This window comes from Phaseolus vulgaris, chromosome 2, assembly GCF_051622355.1.
Source record: "Phaseolus vulgaris cultivar YP4 chromosome 2, ASM5162235v1, whole genome shotgun sequence".
NCBI classification, from domain to species: Eukaryota; Viridiplantae; Streptophyta; class Magnoliopsida; order Fabales; family Fabaceae; genus Phaseolus; species Phaseolus vulgaris.
In genome coordinates, this window is record NC_143499.1 from 40,708,951 (window position 1) to 40,732,689 (window position 23,739).

Consider the following 23,739-nt stretch of genomic DNA (forward strand, 5'->3'; position numbering starts at 1 on the left):
AATTCCATAACAAAAAAAAAATTCAAAAAAAGAATTCCACAATAAAAAAATTTATTTAAAAAAAAAATCTAAAAACATATGTAAAAAAAATATAAAAATATATTTTAATATCGATATCTCTATTTTATTTAAGGAAATTTTGATTATTTTACCCATGGGATGGAATGATATGCTGCAAGAAATAATTGCCTTAACTTATATTATCTCTCTGTACACGTCCTTAGTATCTAGCAAAATGCGTAAAAAATAATACATATAAGTACTTTATAATGGATAGATTATTGAGACTAACAATGAATTAGAGAGATTTCTTCTAAAATAAATAATATTATACACCAATTTTATTTTATTTTTAAATAGAGATACACATTCATCTCTACTAGTGGAAAAAGGTCCATAATAAATTCACAGCGCTTACTACCAAAAGTTGTTCATCAAAACATGGTAACGTTTTTTAAATTAAAATAAGTTTAAAGCGGTGGTTTGATCGTCTTTGTAGACCAAGCGCTTTGGTCTACAATCGCGACTATTAAAATAGCGGCCTTTGTAGACCAAAACGCTTGGTCTACATAGGCGATTACTTCAATAGTCACCGTTTTACACACATTTTATTATCTTAATTTGTAACGTGCTACTTAGGCTTTCGTAGTCTTCTCGCGCTTGTCCTTTCTTTGTCTTCGTGCTCTCTCTCCTTCTTCTTCATCTTCGAGCTCTTTGTCTTTGTAAGTTTATTTAATTCACTCTATCCGAATCCTCCCTTACTTATTTTTTTTCTCTTATTCGTTTATCCATTGTTGGTGCAGATGTTCATTGCCTTCCACCATCATTGTTTTCACTGTAGGTATTCTTGTGCCACCATTCGTCGCTGCTCGTTGCCGTTGCAATGAGCCGACCACTTCTCTTCATCATCATTTTAGGGCACCATGTGTGCTGAGTTAGGGAGGGTCTAAAACAATGACTTTTACCATTACAGTTGTTTTAGAGTTAATATAACACGACGATTAAATAACCACTGTTTTTGCTTGAAGAAAATAGACTACGTGCTGAAAGACAACGATCAAAGAACTGCTATTTTAATACTAAAATGACTGCCATGATTTAGCTTTTCTGCACCAATGGTCGAGTAACTCCTTATATATTACTATTAAAGTAATAATTATATTCTCTATTTTATTATATTTATAGTTATATTAAAATTATATGTAAATAAAATAATAATAAGCTAAAAAGTTTAACTATAAATGATATTAGTATTTTATTTTTCTTTCAATTTACGGTTTAATTATTTTTTTTTATCTTATTATTATTTTTTTTTTATTTCGTCTCCCTAAGTTGAGTTCCATTAAGTTTTTCAAATTTAAAGACATAATCATGTGACGTTTTTTTTTATATATATAAAAGCTTTCATGTTAGGTATCACTATGTAATTTGACATCTCAGCTAAGCTAATACCTCAATCATTTGTCATCACAAAAAAAATATTATTAAAAAAAAGACAAAATTATGGAGGGACTAGACCAAAACCCATATGTTAACAAAAACGATACATAGGTAGACGATACCTATTCATAGAGAATTCTAAGAACAAACTAGATGAAGCTTATTATACCAATGAAATGATTAACTATGAATAAATCTTAAATTACTCAACTTATCAACACATACATTCCCTTTACGAAAAATATGAGTAACCCTAACCTTAATTTTTCCATCGTAATTAAGACAAGTATTCCATCGACTACGAAACATCCACGGAACATTAGTCCTAACAGTAAACGCGACACAAAACAAGACAAAATTACATTCAAGTCAGACATTAGTAAGCCCCATCTTTTGAGTTACCTTCATAACATGTATAACTCTACAAAACTCAACAACCATAATAGTCTGAAATTGACAAGCTTATTATATTTTGCTACTATAAAATTAGTTTAAATTTAATAAATGAATACCCGCTAATTTATTGTTAATTTAATTCAAATTTGTTTCCAATTGAAGTTTAAATTAATAATTTATATTATAATATGATAATTTCTAAAATATATATTTAGTTATTATAAAATTTCTAAAAATATAATAATTTTTCAAATTAATATACGCTAAATTTTAAGGTAGAAAATTAAATTTTAAATATGCGTTTCCATTTTGCATTATTAACTGTGTTTATTGTTTTCAATTTTGGTATTGTAAATATATTTATTCAGTTAACTCAATGTATATTTACAAAAGTAGCATAATTTTGGAAGGAAATCTTTTATCCAAAACTTTCTTCTTTTATATATAAAAGATACTCTAGAAAAGTTATAAAGTTCTTTTAAAGAATTTTCTTATTATTAAGTACAAATCAGTATATTTAATGTTTTAAAAATAAATAAAAAAATGTTAGTTGATTCGGAGTCAGAGGTGATAGGGAAGGATCAAGGGTGTGAAATAAGTTTCAGGTGGTTTGTGTTCCCCCTTGTTTCGAAGGTTTCTGCTGGTAAACCTCACCACTTTTTCAGTGCATTATTTCAATTCCATTTTCATGTCATCTTAGTTGGCCATAGAAGGGACTCCACACTCTACCCCATTTATTTTGTTTATACTTTTATCATAATCTGACACCTCTCTCACCACACCCCCAATCCAATTTCCCATTTCAAACACCCCAGATTGGGACCCTTCATTTTTGGACTTTCTAAACGTTTCACATCAATCCCCTTCACCCAATTTTGCATAAACACCATTTTTCCCTTCTCTCATCTTTTCTCATTTGGTATTTCAATAATACTTCACAACTCTCAAATTTATTAAACATAGATCCCCAGAACCCACTCAGATTTAACAAGATCCTACTCAATTAATTCCAACACCTTGTTTCAGATACCCTCATAACATTCAGATTAAATTTTATAGATATGCTTGGTTCTTTTATGGGTTCATTGTGGGGAGGCAGTAAAAACCATGCACCATCATGTAATCATGGCATTGGTTTTTGGCAACTATAGAGGAATCTCAAACACATTGGACACGTGGCGCCTCTACACAGCCCCCGATATCTGGAACAGGACACGCTTTTATTTAGAATCCATGCCACCAACCATTTCATAGTACACACAAATATAAATACATAGCAAATTAACCCCATCCACACGCAAACACTAAGCTATGGAACAAGAAGAAGGGAGAGAGGAAAATACAAAAATTCAGCTTGCAGTTGCAGCACCAAAACCGCAGCACAAATGTCCTCGCTGCGATTCCACCAACACCAAGTTCTGCTACTTCAACAACTACAGTCTCTCACAGCCTCGTCACTTCTGCAAAACGTGTAAAAGGTACTGGACGCATGGCGGAACCTTCAGGAACATACCTGTTGGTGGTGCTTCCCGTAAAGCCAAACGTGGCAAAACAGATTCTTCTTCACCTTCCCATTCACTCACACAACCACTGTCAAATTTGATGAAGCCTTCACCACTCACTATGCTTCACTCCACTAGCCCTTACTATCATCAACTTGGTGGTGGTGGTGGTGGTGGAAGAGGGTATTTGTCATCTCTTGCAACGCTTCATTCTCAGAGCCTCAATGTTGCGGGTTCTCCTTCTAGTTTGCCTCTTCTCTCTGGCTTCAACGCTGCTTCTTCTTTTCCTCTGCGGTTCCATCACATGGGAACCAGAGAGAGGGTGGAATCTCTCTATCCTGCACCACAGCGTTTGCTTGCATCAAACATGGCTAGTGGCACTGCTGCTTCTCCCTCTGCTCATTGCCCACAAAGCTTGATTAATAATGTTTCAAGTACAAACCTTACGGCTGGTTCTGATGCCTCTTTGTGGAGTGCTACTATCAACGCCACTTCCATCGGTGGAAACTCTGATCAGAACAATGTCAAAGGTGGTCCTTCCTCTTTGATCCCAAATCATTGGCTTCATCTCTCAGGGTATCGTCCTCCTCAATAATAATCCTATGGAACAAGCTAAAAGTGCAGAGATGGAGAAACATTGTCCTGTCCTGTTACCAACTTCATGTGTTTGATTTTGATTTTTCCTTCTAGTATCATAATAAGGTTGCGGGATGTGTATTTATATTATTTAATTAAATTATGTTGTTGATTGATTAATGGAAGAGGGTTTTATTATGATGTGAACGGAGCATTAGCATTAGCAATAGCAACCATAGCCATTTTTCTTTTTCACTTTTTACGATCCTCTGTTTTGTTTAAAGCAAACTAGCTTTGAAGGGAAGTGTGACGAGGATGAGGAAAGTAGATTGATAATTAACCAGGATTAAGGCTACTTATGTGGTGAAGCTTTGCATGAAAGAGGTTAAATCTTGGTTTCAAAAGTTGATGGAAAAGGTTGTTCCCCATTAATTCTGCATGTGGGGTGACTAAATCACTTCGGCTTTATAGGTAGATCCAGAATCTAAATGCTTAACTTTACTTCTTCTTTTACGCAATATAATTCTGCCTTTTTTTTTTTTTGTCTTCTGGATGCCAATATATAATTCTGTGCTAAGGATTTGTTAATTTAATTCTAAGAAACTTGTTAATATTACACTCATTTAATATTTATAATTTATTATAATATTTAGATTATTAAAAGAAGTGATAAACCTAATTTTACAAATCCTATAGTCCACTTCATATTAGTTAAAACATTTTTTTCATTTAAACCGTAATTTGTTTTGAGTATTATACGATAATTTAACCATTTTCTGTTTGCATGTATATGTTCTCAATGATAAATTTATCTAAATTACTTGTAGTATTTACTTCTTGTAAAGTAAAAAATATATACATTTGACCTTTATTTCTAGTTTTATATATCATCACTGCATAGTAGTAGTAGACGTATCAATAATACTTATAAATTGTCAATAGTATAGTTATAAAAAGTAAGTTTTTCTTTAATTTCTTTTTCAACTAATATTAACTTTTTTTTTAAAATTAACATATTGAACAATAATATGCTAACATTTGTTTTGCGTGGATAAAAAATAGTTTTAAATCTGAACATTTTTTGTGTGGGTAAAAAAGGTTTGGATTTGACAAAACTGACGTTAGTTAAATAAACTTGTATTAAATACTTACAAGAAAATTAAAAATAATATATATATATAAACATATATAAGACAAAAACAACACTCACAAGGAATGATAAACAAAAGTGGTATTGTTGCTGTCAAATTTTTAGAATGATTTGATTGAGTTACTGATTACCTTATAAGGTATAGAAAAGATTTATGAGGATTTGGTTTATTCAATTATAGTATATTAATTTTTTTGGGAATAATTTAATTTTTAATCAAATAGAAAAACTACAAAATAAGAATAAGTCCTATGTTTCCTACAAAAAGAATAACTTTATTCTATGTATCCTCCGGTAATGGAAAAAAATGAAGACCACTTATTGGTGAGTACATAATCTTAAGATAAATTAATATACAAATATTTTTTATTCTTTTATTTTTTAAACAATATATATAATCTAATTCTTCCTTTTGTTATTGAAAACTAGAGATCATACCTTTTTGCGTAATATTTTAACATGTATAAAAACACAATTTAATTCATTCTTGTGTTTTTCTTCTTACATAAGATTTTAAAATGTTTAAAAACACAATTTAATTCATTCTTGTATTTCTTCGTTTTACGTAGTTTGTTAAATCATAAACTTCGATAAAGTTATATATATCACTAGCTGAAAAAAATGATAAATACGTACATATTTATACTATGTTTTTTTTATATATATAAATTCCATTTTTATGTTATTACTAAAGGTGTTTATAATTTTTGTTTATAAAAAATTGTTCTTTAACTATTGAATTTTTTTGTCCGTAAATAAATTCTTTTAATTACAAATTTTTTAGTTTCAATTATTATATTCTCCATATTATATATTCTAAGATTAATCTTATATTAAATATTAAATTTTTTAACGTTTTAAATATTAAAAAGCTATACTTAATTGGATATTATTCTTTTTATATTAATTAGTTTTTTTGGTTAAAATAAATAGTTAAACATAATATTATTAAAAAATGTAACAGAAGAAAATAAAATAAATTTATCATCTTTTTAAGTACAATACTAAATTAATAAAATAATTATTATAAGTAATATAACAGTTAAATAAATAATATAACAGTTAAATTATTTTAAAATTTAATTAAATAGTTTTAGTTTTGTAAAGTTACTTACAAAGGAGTGAAAAAGAAAAATAACTTTAATAATAATTGTTTCATTATTATGATATTTTTTAAATGTTGTTAAACTATTTTAAATATTTTTAATTTGATTTCACTTCTTCTAAAATTGGGTTAATATAGTCTTCTATGTTAAATAGACAATAATGTGTGATATATAATAACACCACCTTATTATTTAAGCTTACCTTATTGAATAAAAAAATATATGTTCTAAATAATAGTTAGACAAAATTTAAATAACTAACATAATATACTACTACAACAGTGTATTTATTTGATTATACAGTTTGTTAAAATAATATTTTTCATATATAAAAGTTAGTAAATAAAATAAGAAATTCATGATTTGAAAATTTAATATTTAATTTTAATATATTTATTTATTTTATTTACATAAATTAAACTCTAAATTTAACATGTTCATTTAAAGTATATAAAATGAATTAATTAAAAATATAAAAAATGAAAAAATATTACATTTATAAAATTGAATATTGAATTAAAATTGTAAATATTCTGAATATAGAACTAAAATTACAAAAAATAATAAATAAAGTTTTGTGAACACTTTACCTTTCTTATAAGCTTGAAGTCTACATAAGCTCAATTGTGACCGTGCTCTCCAAATGTTAGATCTATGGGTAGAGTCAGATAACAATTATTTGAGCATATGCATATTTTAAATGGACTATTATTTTTAAATGCCACTTAACTCAGACCAATCATTTTTCCTATTAGCTTTAATAATAAGAAAATAAAAATAAAAATGAAATGTTTTTAAATTAATTTTAAACAATCTATACAAATAGATAAAGAGATACTATTTTTCATAAATTTTTTATAATTTTGTTATATAACTTTATCTTTTATTGTTTATTGTTTCAGTAACTACTTTTATAAATAATTATTTTCTATTTCTATATTAGTATAAGTAATTCCAATATTAACTACTGATGGTGTACACGTTTTTTTTACATTTTTATCTTTACTTTTTTTGTCACTCTTTTTATGTTATCGTGATTATTTTCCATTATTTCATATAAATGTAGATAACAAGTCATCGTGCCACTTGTCACTGTTTTCATTAATATCTTTGACATTAATTTAATTTTAGATATAATGTTTTAATATATAAATTATATAATATATATTGATAAATATCTTTTTAAACACTTTATTATAAATGTTTTTTTTTTTATAAAATAGGCCGACAAAACCGAAGCTTTAACTAGTACGTTAAATAAGTTGAAAAAATAAACAAATTCAATTTAGGTTACAATTTTTTTTGTTGATTTTTAACATTTTGCAGGCTACAAAATAAAAAAACTAAGAAGTCAATAAAACCACTTATTACATTTAAATATAATATTATATATTTAGGATCCGTTTGGTGACCAACCAAGAGAAGTAAGAGTAGATATGATAACTTTCAATCCAATTATTTTCTAATATTGTTGGAGCATCACAATATGATGATAAGTTTATCACCATGCGTTTTTCCTATCCTACTTGCCAGTGTATTTGATTGGGGAGGGGTAGTTTGATTAAAAATAAACAAGATAAGATTTCTTATCCTCATTTAACCTATCAATATTTAAAATCTAAAAAAAAAAAATTACCTTCACATCTTAGCATCTCAAGTAATTAACTTTCTTCTTTTCCACTTTGTTTGGATTTATAATGATACTCTTTGAAGAGGGTTTAGAGGCTGAAAAAGGGAAATTATTGTAACGGTTTCTTAAGAATGATTTGTGGTGATTTTGAATGAAAAAAAAAAAAGTGATAAATTTTTTTTTACTCTTTTATATAATTATTTGACATTTATGTTATTTGATACTTTCATTTGATATTTATATAACTATATTTTTTTTTTATATTTAACATTTGAGAAAAGTAAATATGTATCATTTTGATCTTAATGCTTAATAATATAATGTTTTCTTTACTGTTTTTTTTTATATTTATAAAGATCATTTAATTAGTATTTGGAATAGTAAAGGGACAAGTACATACGCGAGTACGAGTATACTGGTTCCTTGATAAGAATGGAAATGAGATAAAAAAATTCACACCAACTAGGTATGAGAACGATTTTTTACTTCGAAGATGAAAATGAGATAGTAAAACATGCACCCTCCTTGCTTCCGTTGTCATCCCTAATATTGAAGGTTTATTCCAGCATGCACTTTGTTTATGTTTAAAGGAGTATAAGGAGAGAATCATGTCCCTCTAGGATTATTTGGTTTCACAAGGTTATGATGTTTTTGCCTGCAATATTTAATGTTATTTTATTATCTTATATTTGCTTAGACATAACTATGAAAGTTTTTCTATTTCTCAAGTTATATGAACTTTGTTGCTCATTGTCTTAACTCATCAAGATCCAAAGTTGGTTTCTTGCACAAGTTATTAGTGAAGGGCCTTAGTCTTAAAGTTGGGTCTAGCTGATGCAATGCAATTTCAAAGTTAAGATTTCTTATATTAAGCTTATACATTATCTGCTTATAAATATTAACATTTTGTTAGAGGAGGGAATCAAATACAGATCCCATGAGTACACAAATTATCTAGAACTAAAAGATTTTTTTTATTATGTTTTGATTTGTTTTTACTAACTCATATTGCAAATACTTTTTAAATTAGTTTATTAAACAAATTCGTAGCAAAAACATATTGAAAGATTACAAATTCACACTTTCTATTTTGAGCATCTAACATGAAAATTGGGAAAATATTGTTGCAAAATTTAGAATTAAGCAATTCATGTATCAAATCCAAAAATTTATATAAATGGATTAAAGGTTAAGATAAAAAAAATGACAAGTCAAACAATTCAAGTGATTATAATGAAAATAAGAATACATTGTTATGTTTTGAATCTCTCATTTTTTTTTTCTTATGCTTTGATTCTTATTACTAAATTATCAATTAAACGATCATATAAAAACATTTCTCTAAACACTTTTTTAAACAATCTACTAAATATGCTCTACACAATCTAACTTCCCTAAGAAAAAATATAAGACTCTCTTCAATCTCCTTCTGAAGTCAACTTTACCTATAATAATGTTTCTCATCAACACTTAATTGAAATACTTTCCTCCCATATTTATTCAGATGGTTGATGTCTCTCTCATCTTACTTCAAATACAATAATAATTATTTAATTAATAAATATTACCTATCTTATTTTTATTATCTTTAGACTCTTAATGAACTTGTATTTAGTATCTCGATTGCCTTATCCTATTATTAGTGCTTTAAATATGATATTATCTCTTAATTATAATTATAGTCGAGATAATATCTAGTTATAGAGGTATAGTAAATCCGAGCCAATATAAAATTTTGCTTTTTTCTTTTCAATGTTTTTCTCATGAATGAAGAAATCCACATATTACTTTTTATTTTCTTGATTTTCTGTTGGTCCAAATAATATGAATTTTCTTGTGTAATATCATTTTCTGAATCCTGGGTTTCTTCTAAAACAAACAAAGCATAAAAAGAAGAGAGAGGTAATATGAATGTGATTTTACTGATGGCACACATCCTCAGCTACATACGACATTCACACTGATTTTCGATACCGACTACTGAGAACATGAAAGCAGTAAGCTATTTCCTCACTTTAAAGCCTTTTCAGACACCTTCTGACATTTAGCTTTAAATTAAATAGACGGAGAAATAAGTCATAAATTCATAAACGTCAATCTTCTCCAATAGAAAAAGATTTTGGTATGCTTAGTGATAAAAAGTATTATATATATAATTATTTATTTAAAGAAAAATGTTTTCTCACGTTATACATTACATCACCATGTTTATATTAAAAGTGGAGAAAGAGCAAAGGAACCCTTTTTTGCTAAATAAAAATGTGAAACTTTTTAAGAGGAAAAAAATTAACTTTTTTATAAATTAAAATGAGATTTTTTTTCCTCTGATAAATAATAAAGTTTCTTCTTCAAGAGTAAATTAACATGATGATTACTTATACTTTTGCTTAGCAGTGTTTCTTACTTGAAACAACGTGATGTTGTAAGCACAACTTATCAAAAGTTTAAAATAACATTGAAATAACTTTCTCAAAACTCTGTGGATCCCGCTAAATAATATACTGAAGAACATTAATCACAGTCTATTAAATATTTTAATTATTTAAACAAAATTTCTGTTTCTAATACTGTAAATTTGATTATTTCATTTTGTCAAGCTAAAGAAAACGCGAAATAAAAATCAATATATTTGATATCTTCAGAAGATTAAAGCTGTTTAATACCTTCTTATTCACTAAGCAAGAAAATAAAGTTAATAAAAAGTATTATAAGAGGATTTTGATTCACACTTCCAAACTTGAGAAATGCAGGCCAATAACACAGAAGCAAATTCTTGTGGTTTGTTCTTTTTCACACTTTGTCATTAATGCAAAATATTTACATAAAAAACCGTGTTAATATCTTTAATGATTTTGTGTGAGGATCATATTGTTTCCATCTGCAAAACTTAAAATGTTACCTGGTTTAATGTATCTAAATCCAGGCTCTTTCATTCAGACTACAGAAATGTTGATAAAGTGTGTCTAGTTTGAAAGTTGAATGGCTATTTAGTTGGTTCTAGACACACCTGAAATGATAGATAGACGAAATGTTCCCTGTCACTAAAGGACAACAACATATGAGACCAAGTCCTGCTTACATTCCTATTGTGCGCTACAGATTGTAGCCAGATTTAGCCCACTTACAGTTATACACCATTTCGGCATGGTTGGTAGTCTTTAACTTCACATCACTTATCCTCTAAAATTCATTTTTTTTTTCAATAAAAACACCAAAATTCTTTTGAGGACCAAACTATCTTGAATTACCAATTGAGATGAACCACAAAACCAAACAGTACATGACCCAAACCAACCCCACATACATTAATCACCCCATCCAAGTACTTAATCTTCCTCTCTCCTATACCATCATTATACCCCGAATAATAATTACCCTACTTCTCTCCACTTGCCATATTCCTAAACAAATGTTGAGAAAGTTAACGAAAATGAAACCAATATCTCAGCATCATATTATACAAAGTAATTAAACCCCACCTCGTCTAACTAATCACAATACATCAGAAAGTAGAAAAGGAAAAAAGAAGACATGTCATTGCATCGTATATACATTCATGAAAAGGACCAACTTACTCAACTGTGGAGAACTTGCACCAGAGGATCTTCTTTTGATCTCCACAGGAAACAAAACAGTGTGCAGAGACTATGATGAGAGAAGAGGATCCGAGGTTCCTCTCAGCGCAATTAACCAATTCTCAACCTTGACACATAAAACTAACAGGCTGAAGTGTAGTAGCATTCTTGCAGCTGACATGATCACTCCGATCCCAAACTCCTCTCATCTCAAGTATCTTCTTTTTTTATTTTTTTTCTTTTCGGTGTAAGTAGTAAATCCAACCCACTTTGACCCCAAAAGAAAAGTAGCAAAACTAAGCCTAAAGAACAAAAACATGCCCTTAATTAAACGAGGGAGAGAGATTTCATATATAGCTTTGAAAACGATGCTTCATCTTTCTAGATCAGAGACGTGACTGAAGGACCAAAGTTAGGTTGATCACTCCAAGCACTCAAACCTGTTGCAGTGTTCCAATAAAGTGAATTAGGATCAGACAAGCCCACATGCTCCATCTGGTTTTGACAAGCACCACCACCACCATTGTTATTGTTATTATTACTCCACTCCAACTCCAACCTGTTTGGTCCTTCAGCTTTCACTTCTTTTGAGCTAATATTATTACTACCTTCCATTTGCAACCCTTGAAGCGGTGCAAAACCCTGGAAACCATTGCCATCATGATGACCCTTCACCCCAGCACCACCGATAAACTTCTGCTGCAGGAGAGTAGAACTCAGCAAGGAAGCCATAACAGGAGTTGAGGGTGCACAAGTTGAGGAGGAAGAAGAACCAAATATGGAATTATAAGCCGAAAGAAAGTTGTTAGTATTTGAAGTAGTAGTAGTAGTACTAAACCCATTATCACTAGGTTCACTTGAGATAACGTTAACCCCGGACGAAAAACCTAACCCAAGGGCATTCAGCTGAGACTGAAGATTAAACCTTGGGAAAGGAACATCCATGACATCACAACCGTTACTATTGGGTAGCCCATAAAACAAAGGGTTTACATTGACATGGTTTGCGGTTGAACTAGAAGGGATGTGGGGCCGTGAAGGAGGGTTTGAATTGGAGCTAGGAGTGGAGGAAGAAGGGGGGGAGTTAGCAGAAGCGTCACCGTTTGGACGTTTGACACGCTTGTTTTTTCTGCAACCACCACCAACGGGAACGTTTCTGAGAGTTCCACCTCTGGTCCAGTATCGCTTGCAGGCTTTGCAGAAGTGCCTAGGCTGTGACAAACTGTAGTTGTTGTAGTAGCAGAACTTGGTGTTTGAAGAGTCGCAGCGAGGGCACTTGAGGGCTTGTTGCTGCTGCTGAAGAAGATCTTGGGTTGGTTTTTCCATGACTCTTCCCATAGAGGCCTTGCGATCATCTATCTGAGATGCAAGAGAAGATAACTGATAGAAAGAGAAAGAGAAAGAAAGATGAAAGAGAAAGTGTTTTAAGTTGGAGTTCTAGGGTAAAATAACAACACAGTGGAGATATTCTCTTCCAAAAGGAAAGCAACAAAATTGGGGTGGACATGTATTTGTCTAATAATTAAGAGAGAGACGTGAACCTGTGTCCATTTGTTAGACGCTGTTGGAGGGGTGACTACTACCATTTTCTCACACTTTCTTCAACATTTTTTCTTCTCCAAAATCAACTCCTTCATATCACCACCATGATAAACGGACAAAGAATTACGCTTCAAATTAAGTGTTCTTCCATGTATAAATCCTGGACAGGTTTAGTTATCTAACATGATGTGGTGAACGTTGTTGACTATTAATTAATTTGTGACCCGTTGGAATAATAATAATAATATGTGTTAATTAAAACTCAGGTGTTCATAGTTAGTTTCACGTGATGGGTTTGCTTTAAAATGAATTTGGATGATTATTAATATATAATGGAGTTGGAATAATGATAAGGAATATAAAAAAGAACATTCGAAATCCAAGAAGAGGACATAGAGGTAAAGCAGAATTGGGGATGGATCTTGAGTGGTTCAAGAAAGAAAAATAAATAAAAGAATGACAAATATATTCCCTTGTTACATTCCCTTGTGCAGAAAGAATGAGAGGATCGTATAGATAACCACATCGAGGGATCCCTAAGAGCCCAATACCCAAAGCATGTAGTGTAAGACCAAATCCCACTTCTATATGCTCCAATTATTAATCACTCTAGTAATTCCAAATCATAATATAATTCATTTCAATCACCAACTTTATTAGTCCCAAGTCTTAACTTTAACAAAAAAAATGACATTTCCATTAACTATTTAAAGACTAATACGTAGTAAAGTATGTATAAATGGTTTACTCTTTTTTTGCTTGGAGTAAAGAAAGTATATATGGTAGAAAGGAGGGAAGTGAGAACAATAAATTTGCGTTAGGGGCAAAAAGCTCCAAATGAAAAGGACAAAAAAGTAGCATGTGGTTATTTACATACATCTCAAGACTCGAAATGAAGACCATGCTTTACAAATTGCAATGCTACGTTGATATTGACCAAGAGACAATTTTGGTGTGGTTTTTTTTATTTATTTAATTTTGAATGAAAGACAATAATAAAGCGTTAATAGGTTGTGAGTGTGTGAGGGGTTGAGGAGGGTGAGATGGAGGCATGGAAGCTTAAATGTGCAGAAGCATGTGGTAGGCAGATAAGCTTGGAGGGAAAAGGAATAAAAGAAAGATAAAGGTAGAGATAAGTGTGAATGAACAGATTTTGTAGTTCTCCAAGGGATCTTCTTCCTCCCTCTCCCTTCTCATCATTCTTTTCCACCACTTAATTCTACCTTAAATCTTCCTATCTTCTCTCTATTTTTTTTTTTTTAATTTATAACCCTTCTTTTTTTACATGTTTAGTAAAATGAAGAAATAGTTTGTAATATTATGTTTTCCAATATGAATAAAAAATTAAATAAAAAATAACATCATGAAAAAAATGCTATTATATAAAAATCCTTCTTAATTAGCCGCCATTATCTTCACTAATTGAGATCAGTCACTATGTCCATGGCCTACGGTATCATTTAAGCGATACTATTTTCATGTGAGTGAAGAATAATTTAGCCCACTTAATCAGTGGTTACCATGCATACAGAATGAGAGAAATCAGTGTTAGAGTTTTAATTAATTGCTTACACTTAGGTTTGAAAAACATTAGTTTATGACAATCGTTATCAATGTTCAAAGTAAGTGGGGCCGTGTTGGTTTTAAGAGCAATCTCGTAACTTTTATAATATTTTTAAATATATTTTCCTATTAGTTTTTTTAAAGATAATATATTTAAATCCTTACAAAATGATAAAACATGACAATACTTTTTTTATTAGAAAGAATTAAATATGTATTTAATTCTTATAAAAAATGATAAGATTTTATATTTTAGTTTTTGTCTAAATTTTCTCAATTTTGGTCCTTTAAGATTGAGAATTGTTATTCTTGATTTTAATATTATAAGACGATAATTAACTATTTACATATTAAACAAAATATTAAATAACTATTTTAAGAGAAGCACACTAGTGTTATAATATCATTTTAAATGTGTTATTAAAAAAATTTAAGATCTAAAAAATAAATACCATTAATCTATCACAAAATGAATATTAGTGACCAAAAACATTGATTTAAAATTTTGGAAGAATAAAAAAAATTATTTCACAAATATTAAGATAAAAACTGACAGATGCTAAAAATTTATAGATATTAAAAAAATTATAAAAACAAAAATGACGAAAAGCATATTAAACTTACCATATTTGTACTATAATCAATCAGGCTGCCATACTAAAACAACCACTTTCTACCTATATGTAATTCTACAATTTAATTCATTAAAAATGATTTTTAGTTGTTGACAATGTAAATTTACACTGCCACACGTACGTATTGAAATTAAATTTTGATACAATACATTCGATAAATACAAAGTAAATAAAACATAAATAATAAAATATTATATTACATAAATAATCTTTCTTAAATATATTTTTGCTTTGGTACTGTAGACGTTGTTTGGCATTTTGATAAATTATTTTGCGAGATGTTTATAATGTAAAAGAAATTGAAAAGTATGTTTAGAAAAAGTTATTGAGAAAAAAGATGGAGGGTGAGAGGTAGATGTGAAGGTGGGTGACAGCATGAGCAGAAAGAGAAGGGATTCGAATTTGGCAAAGCAAGGCATGAAAGAAACACAAGGCGCACGTTAAAGGCAGGCCTCAAACCAGAGAGTAGACGTTTTGGGGGACCAAACCATCAAATCCAACACATCAAAATTCCACCACCACTGCACCCTTAACTCTCTCCCATCTCCACTCCACACATACATACTATTAAATAATTATCTTAGAGCACACATATTTCATCGTAAAAGGGTAAGAAGAATTAATGTGAATGGAATTTTGGGGGGCTTCATATTTCCATGTAGTGGACTCATAATCATCTACCTCTTGTACTTATGTGCAGATGCTGATTGCTGCATGTTTTTATAAGCTCGGATCTCATCATCATAGTTATGGTGTCTCTCTTATCCTTTTTTTTTTATTCTCAATCTTTCTTCTCCTCCCGACCACGTTTCTTTTCTTGTTCTAAGTTTCTTATTTTTTCTTATTCTCATTCTCATTTTCATTTTAAAGGAGTACAGCTCATTATATTTCGACACTTAAATCAATTAAAAATAATAATAATTTAATAAGTTTCTAGAGTCATTTTTATTTATTTTATATGATACTCATAATATATTATTTCAGTGAGGTTGCTATGTGTACGAATAATTAATTTATAGACAGTTAATTTAGGTTGGTATAAGTTCAATGTCTTCTTAATTATTACTTAAGTTGATTTATGTTTGATTATTTTTAATGAAATATTTAAGCATAATCCTATAATTTGACTAACTTGAATGATTATTCATTAAGAGATTGAAATACTGATAAATGATGTTATAATGATGACATGTCGATATGTCGAACAACACACTGCCCCTCTAGACTCTAGCAATAACAAGTCCTTGAAAGAAAAAAAATATTTTTTTGATGTCTACTCGATTATCTGTAATGTATTCGGCATGCACGGTATACTGGCTCATCCGACTCGAGTAGGCGTAGCTTATGAAGAGTCTAAGACATTTTGTTTTTTGGGCTTGTTAGAGATGCGAAAGGTTGTTTGATCGTGACCATTCATGAGAGATTAACAATCTAACAGTCGAGGAATCGTGTCGGTTTGCATTCCTTCTGTTCCACAACCTATAAATAGGCCAAGATGTTCCATGCTTACCCCTACTATGTCACCCCTTTGCTGATAAAAAAAAAACCTACTATGTCCCCCATATCTTATAAGAATATACTAGTTTAAGAGATGACCTGAGAGGTAAATCGTGTCTTCCCTTTCCTCTAATAGTTATTTTTTAAGCAAGTTTAAGGGTAGTGGTAGGGGAATGTATTTGGGATGTATAGATTTGTCTAGTTTGGATCATAGTGATTTTTTGGAACACTATTGAATCTTCTTGGGTTAGCTGAGGTTTGGGTGGTGGGGATCCTACCAGTGAGGAGGGCGTTTCGCTAATCTCTATGGCAAATGATCTTGGTGGAGAGTAAAATTCCACCCTCAAGTGACTATGATTGGGTAGTTGTGAGAGTTCGAGAGTACTTTTTGAAGTACCGGTGGTTATCGATGTTACAATATTTTGCCGATAGCATAGATATCCTGGACGATAATGTGGCAGATGACATTTTTTCATTACATAAGTTAAAGTCACCAATATTGTTTGTCATGGACGATAAGATTCGTTTGATGACTTTTTTCTATTTTTATTCTTTTCTAATAACGAATGTTCATTTCCGATTTCCTTTGAATGATTTCTTTGTGGGTGTGCTTCGGGTTTTGAATGTGACACCTACTCAATTGCTTCCAAACAGGTCTTTCAACTATTATGCTTGACCTTGAATCTGAGGTCGACATCTCAAGTTTTTCTTTACTTTTATAACACTACGCCCAGGGACCAAGTGGGTGACTTTCCTTGATCAGTCAGCCGAAGACATGTCTTCATGCCCCCTTTACTTCTTCATACAAGAACTTCAAGAGTGGACTTTTCAAGGTCGTGGTAGTTGAAGAGGGTCATCCTTATTTCTATAATGTGTGATCAAGATCTCTGATGATCGAAAGGGTTTCAGAGACCCTGAAAGTTTTGAATCAACTTCCCCGTAAAATCCCTACCCGACGACTTCTGAGGACATACTTGTCTCCTCATTATCTTCTTGATATTGATGATATGCTATTTTTTATCTTCTCTTGACTTAGTGTTTTTTGCTGCAAAGATAATGGTGTCTGTCAAAGGCATCAAACCTATTTTAAAGAATTGTGATTCAAGCAACAAGTCGAGAAGGGGAAATGTCTTGCTAAAACTATTGAGCCAATGTAAATAGTGTTGCCAACACTACTTTATGATCTCCTAAAATCATTAAGAGTTAGAAGGACCAAGAAAGGGAGAGATCAAATCACGTCGTTCTCAAAACATCCTTCTCATATAACTACTCAATCTGATAGGTCCTACTCTTCAAATTTTCTTTGATTCTGAAAGGTCACTCCCAATGCGGGACTAGTTTTCCATCAACTGAGACTTTCCATCGACGCCAATGTTCTTGCAAGGTCATCACCAAAGCTATAGTCTCTAACTTCTCATTGTCTTCCTTTGTTCTCGGTCTTCGGTCTTGATCCTAGACACAATATCCTCTTCTCGATCTCAACTTTAAATAAGATACATGTGATTATATTTCGACACTCAAATCAGTTAAGGAAAATAGTTATTTAATAAGTTTTCATAAACATTCCTATTTACCTTAGAACATAGTTCTATTTATAATATCTTATGTGTATAAACAATTAATATAGACAAATATAGATACAACGTAACCATAATAATCTACATCGAATTAGTACTAATGAAGCAATTAAATAATAATTATATAATTTAACTTATTTAAATAATTATTCATTATGAGAGGTGGAAATATTACTACTAACGTTATGATAACATGTCAAACAATATGCAATAATCTAAAATATATTAGGCTACGAGAGTAAACATACATGTCACTCTTCATCATCACTCAACAACTAAATAAATTTCACCTCACTCCCAATCATATCCTTCCAAACCTTAAAAGGTTAATTAATTTGGAGGATCATATTAACTATAGATGGCATCAATTAATACTATGAAATTTCCACATGTTTTTATGTATGTGTATGATAGTACCTGGCAGTGACATGACATGTGTATGACTCTCATTCCCCACACACACACACACACACATATATATATATATATATATATATATATATATATATATATATATTTGCTTGAGTGTGAAGTTTTATAAAATAAAACAAGGTTATATATTTGCGACAAACTTTTAACAGTTTCGATATATACATTATTTTCACAACGAGCACACATACATTCAAAAGACATTATTAATAATAAGAAAAAAAATATCTAAATTATAAATATCTTATTATGAACTATTTATTTATTTATTTCAGTATCATATATTGTGTAATTATACAAAAATTTAATTTATTCTTAAATAGCTTTCAATTAAAATATCATGATGGTGATGATTAAGATGGAGAGTAACAAATTTTAAATGAATAAAAAAAATCTACTTTTTAGACTTAAATAAATAAATTAGATTTTTTATTAGACCACAATATGTTTATATCATTATATTTAACTATTTTTTTTAAATAATTTTAAATATACTTAATTAAGTTTTAAGTTCCTATAAATTTGAGTATTTTCATTCCATTATGTGGTAAAATTGTTTGTTCTATTTTTTTTATTTTTATCTCCGTATCATGTTGTTTGTGTTAGCAAAGTATGACAAAAAAATATGTGTTGATTTGATGATGTTCAAATTGTTTATTGATGATTTCTCCATTTTTCATTTTCTCATTATCTTAGTAGGATCAAAATGTAAACATGAATTAATTTTTAAGATAATCTTGGAAAATTTTACATTTAATTTTTATTTTTTTTATTTTTTTTAACATAATAATTGATTATATTAAATTTATAATTGATTATCTTAAGTTAGATCAAACTAGATTTCACTAAGTTTGGCAGACGATGGACTAGGAACATTAAATACTTTATTATGTCAATTAAATTTAAAATATGTTTCCTCACATATAATCAATTATGGATCGTAAATAATTGATTGATTATGTCAGTTAAATCTAAAATATGTGTTCTCGCATATAATCAATTATGAATAATGACTAATCAATTATCCTAACTCTACAAGAAAACCATCCAATAGAAATTAATTTTAGAGAAAAAAAAAAGTAATTAGTTGCTATAGTGACTAAATTAGAGACCATTTTAGAAACTAAAAAAAGAAGTTTCTAAATTAGTTTCAATTATGGTTAAATAGTTTCGAGATTGGTTTTAATTAGCTACCAAGGTTTTAACTATTAATTATTTAAATTCTAAATTTAGTAGCAAAAATATTGGTTTCTAATTAGATACCAATTTAGAAATCATTTAACAATAATATAAACTAATTTATAAACCAAAATTTTTTGTAGTCTCGTCTCTAATTTAGTCAGTATAGTAACTAATTATTTGATGTCTCTTGTAGTGTAATTCAGATTGTTTTGGTGACATGAAGAACATAATAATAATTATGTTTAATTATATCAATCAATAATAATAAAACTCTTTTTGAAAAAGAAACTTTTCTATCATTCATTGATATCATTCATACTTTTTGAAAATGAAGAAGAAAGTTTTGTTATTTTCTGATAAGATATTTTGAGAGTGTTACACATTACATTTTGTTTAAAATAGAAGTGTTCAAGATTAAAAAAAAATAATGATCATTGTAAATATGTCACATTTCAAGTAATATTTTTTTTTTAATCAATGTTTCATGTGATTATTATAAGAAATTGAATGTTTTCATTACCTTTTCAATTCTTCTCAAAGTATTTCAAGGTGGTATATACTTATTATAGTTACATAAGAATTTTTGTAATTTGATAAATTAAGATTGTTAATGAAAAATCCAGCTAACATTGTCTGGATTAATTGGATGTATATTCAGGAGGAATTGAAGAAATATAAAATTTTGTTTCTCTTTATGTTTCATCCTTTTCGCATTATCTTCAATTTTTGTTGTTCTTGATGCTTATTGAATGCTGCATTTAGTTTTTCTTATCGTCAATCATTTAAAAAAATCTTTAAAACTTTAACACTCTGTTTGCTTCTAGGTGTGACAACGGAGGAGGAAGGGACGAGCGGGAAGAACTTTTGTTTGGATCAGGGTATGTGAGGGCGTAGGTGCGGATGAGCGAGCGGGTTCAATAGCTTTTTCACTTCTCGCAAAATTGAGAAGATTTGCGCGGATTGTAGAGACACAAATAGACATTTACGTTGCTACCCTTCCATCAATTCTAATATTAAACAATGTAGGCATCAATGAGTTTTAGGCTTCTTTATTACAGTGCCTGGTGCAACACTTTCCTTCTTCTTCCCGAATTTTGGAAGTGCAAAATCGATTTTCATCTCTTTGTAAATTGGTGCATAATCGATTTTCGATTTTTCCAAATGGTGCAGAATCGATTTTCCCATCCTTGTAAATTGGTGCAAAATCGATTTTCGATTTTTCGAAATGGTGCAGAATCGATTTTTCGATTTTTCCAAAATGACGCATAATCGATTTTCAATTATTCCAAATAGTGCAGAATCGATTTTGTGGCTTTTAAAGGTAGGAGAGAATTGATTCTGTTGCTTTTAAAGGTAGGAGAGAATCAATTTTGTGATTTTTAACTGTAGGAGGAGAATCGATTTTGTGGTTTTTAAAAAAACGAGAATCAATTCTATGCCTTTTAAAGGTAGAAGGAGAATCAATTCTATCTATGTGAGAAAAATGTTGGAATAGATTCTGTTTTTTTTTTCAGATTGCATCTTGTAATTGTGGTTCTTTGGTTGGTTTTGTTCATCACAAACTTTCTTCTTTTTGTTCTGAGTTTGTCCAGTTTGTTCTTATTCTTCTTCTCCCGTGCCTTCATCCTTCACGTAAATTTTTAATATTTTTTTCTATTTAGTATTTTTTTTATTAAGTGCGGTTACTATTTTTTTTATTATGTTTACTGTTTTTTATTTCTAATAAATGTAATTATATTATTTTATATATGTTTATTGTTTACAGTTTTTATTATTTTAAATTTTATTAATACTATTTTAAATTTTTATAAATACATTTACATTTGTTGATGTGTTTATTGTCATTATTTTTATAAATTTATTTATATTTTCTTATTGTATTTTTTTACTGTTTTATATTTTATATTTTTTATTATTTTGTATTTGTTGTTTAGTTTTTCATTCTATGTTTTATTGTTTTTAATTTGTATATATATATATATTATGTTTTTATTGTTTTTATATCTTTTTCATTTAGAAGATATTGTTTAATTTTTTTTATATGTTTAATTTTTTAATCTTAATAATTGTATTTGCATTTGTTTTGTTATATTTGTACTCTGTTGGTTTTTTTTAATGTATTTATTGTTTTTAATGTTTATAAATATATTTATACTTTTATTATATTTATACTTTAAATATTTATAAATTTATTTGAATTTAATACAAAATTATTATTTTTTACAAAATAAGAGTAATTATAAATATTATATATTGGAAAAAATAATTAACTCAAACTTACAAAAAATATATCATAACTCATTATTAAAATATTTTTATTGACAAGGATAAATTTGTAAATTTACATTTTATATTTTTAAAATAATTTCTAAATTATCATCTATATCACATCACTCACAAATTTCAAACAATCCTCACAAATCCACTCTACCATCCCTCAATCCAAACAACCTCATACATCCCTTCTAATCCTCTCTAATCCACTCCCTCTCCTTCTCACAAATTCCCACCCCAATCCAAACAGATCTAAAGGTAATTTTTAAGACCATTTCAGTCCTCTCTTGGTTATGTTTTAATTTCTCTGTCTCTAACTTCTCAATTAACTAACTTTCTTCTCCTCCAATCTCCTCCAACTTGTTCCTGTAGAATAAAGAAATAAATTAACTAAAAAATAGATGATATTAAAGATAGAAGAAGCAAATTCTTCCACATGTCGAAAACAAAGGTAACGATAACGACGTCCATTTACGAGAAAAAAATATACAATTGTATTCTCGTATAAAAATAAAATATATTTTGAGTAATCAATATAATTTTTTTTAATAAAACTTAATTAAAAAGATCTAATTTCAAAAATATTTAAATTTAATTAAATTTGTATTGGGATGACCGACCGGTCTACCTGACTCGGCCAACCCAGATATCCAAACCCCAACCTAATGAAAAGGTCGACCACGTGGCATATGTGGTCGACCGACATATGACGCTCAAGTCAAAGGTTGACCTGGTTAGCAAGACTAAACCATGGTTAAGAGATGACATAATCCAACCCTAATCACAAACCAACTCCTTAACCCGGCCCAATAACAAGGGTCTATCAAGGTAATATAAATATCACGCATTCCAAGGAAAAATGTACGTCATTATCTATAGTATTCTGATAGCCGAATACGACACCCTACTGACTTGAGCGTTGGAATGTCATCTGCAGGTACCCCACCCGTTTGAGGAGCCACTCGGTGAAGAAGACCGAAGGAGGGTTGGACACGCGAGGACCGACCGAATAACATCCAGAACCAATAGTTCTCCGAGTCCCCAAACTAGTTCGAGAACAAAATCTATTTAAAATATATAAATCTTGATTATTAATATATATATATATATATATATATATATATATTGCCCTTTTCATTTTGAAAATTATGTGTTAGTATCTGTCTTGTTGAAGCGTGGGATTTCTTTGTCGTGTCCTATTTCCATGTTTGTGCTTAATAGACTAAAAGAACCTCTCTATAAGGGTTTAAAATGTATGAGAGGGCTGAAAATTTTTAAACCGGAAGCAGGTTTTTGATTGCATAAATTTAATTATTATAAAAAGTCTTAGATGTTTTTGGAATTGTTTAATTGTAGAATTGGTGTGGGTGGTGTGTTACTTAATATAATAATTGAGCAGTTGGGTATAAAGAAAAATAAATTTAGTGAGAAGTGAGAGCTAGGAAGTAGACCATAAACCGCAGGCATAGAAAATTCCAGGAAGGAAGTGGTCATACACGGTCTTTTAACAACAGAATTTACCATTTAAATCAAATTCATACATATATCTCTTGGACCATTCCTTATGGAACTTTCAAGTATCTTCAACCCTGTGGGTCCTTCAGAATGTTGGGGAACCACTCTTCTATCAGATGCCTCGTTCCCACCATTTTATTATTTTCCACT

At 29.5% G+C, this 23,739-nt stretch overlaps 2 protein-coding genes across 2 annotated transcripts; one reads left to right on the forward strand and one right to left on the reverse strand.

The window, feature by feature from the left end:
• Positions 1–3,000: 3,000 nt before the first annotated feature.
• LOC137809770 (dof zinc finger protein DOF5.8) lies at positions 3,001–4,114 on the forward strand. The gene has a single exon (XM_068610854.2). It carries the CDS (start codon positions 3,148–3,150, stop codon positions 3,931–3,933), a length of 786 nt encoding a protein of 261 aa, XP_068466955.1. The 5' UTR covers positions 3,001–3,147; the 3' UTR covers positions 3,934–4,114.
• Positions 4,115–11,020: 6,906 nt separating this feature from the next.
• LOC137812059 (dof zinc finger protein DOF1.4) lies at positions 11,021–13,061 on the reverse strand. Its single transcript, XM_068613947.2, has 2 exons — positions 12,917–13,061; positions 11,021–12,755 (listed from the first exon to the last, which is right to left on the reverse strand). Exons 1-2 carry the CDS (start codon positions 12,959–12,961, stop codon positions 11,757–11,759), a joined length of 1,044 nt encoding a protein of 347 aa, XP_068470048.1. The 5' UTR covers positions 12,962–13,061; the 3' UTR covers positions 11,021–11,756.
• Between the last annotated feature and the right edge of the window lie 10,678 nt (positions 13,062–23,739).

Bases quoted from the DNA above. Each gene is read 5' to 3' on its own strand.
- LOC137809770 (XM_068610854.2), top strand. From the start codon at position 3,148: ATGGAACAAGAAGAAGGGAGAGAGGAAAATACAAAAATTCAGCTTGCA.
- LOC137812059 (XM_068613947.2), bottom strand. From the start codon at position 12,961: ATGGTAGTAGTCACCCCTCCAACAGCGTCTAACAAATGGACACAG. The intron at 12,756-12,916 runs GTTCACGTCTCT...TCTTTCTATCAG, and splicing joins CGTCTAACAAATGGACACAG to TTATCTTCTCTTGCATCTCA.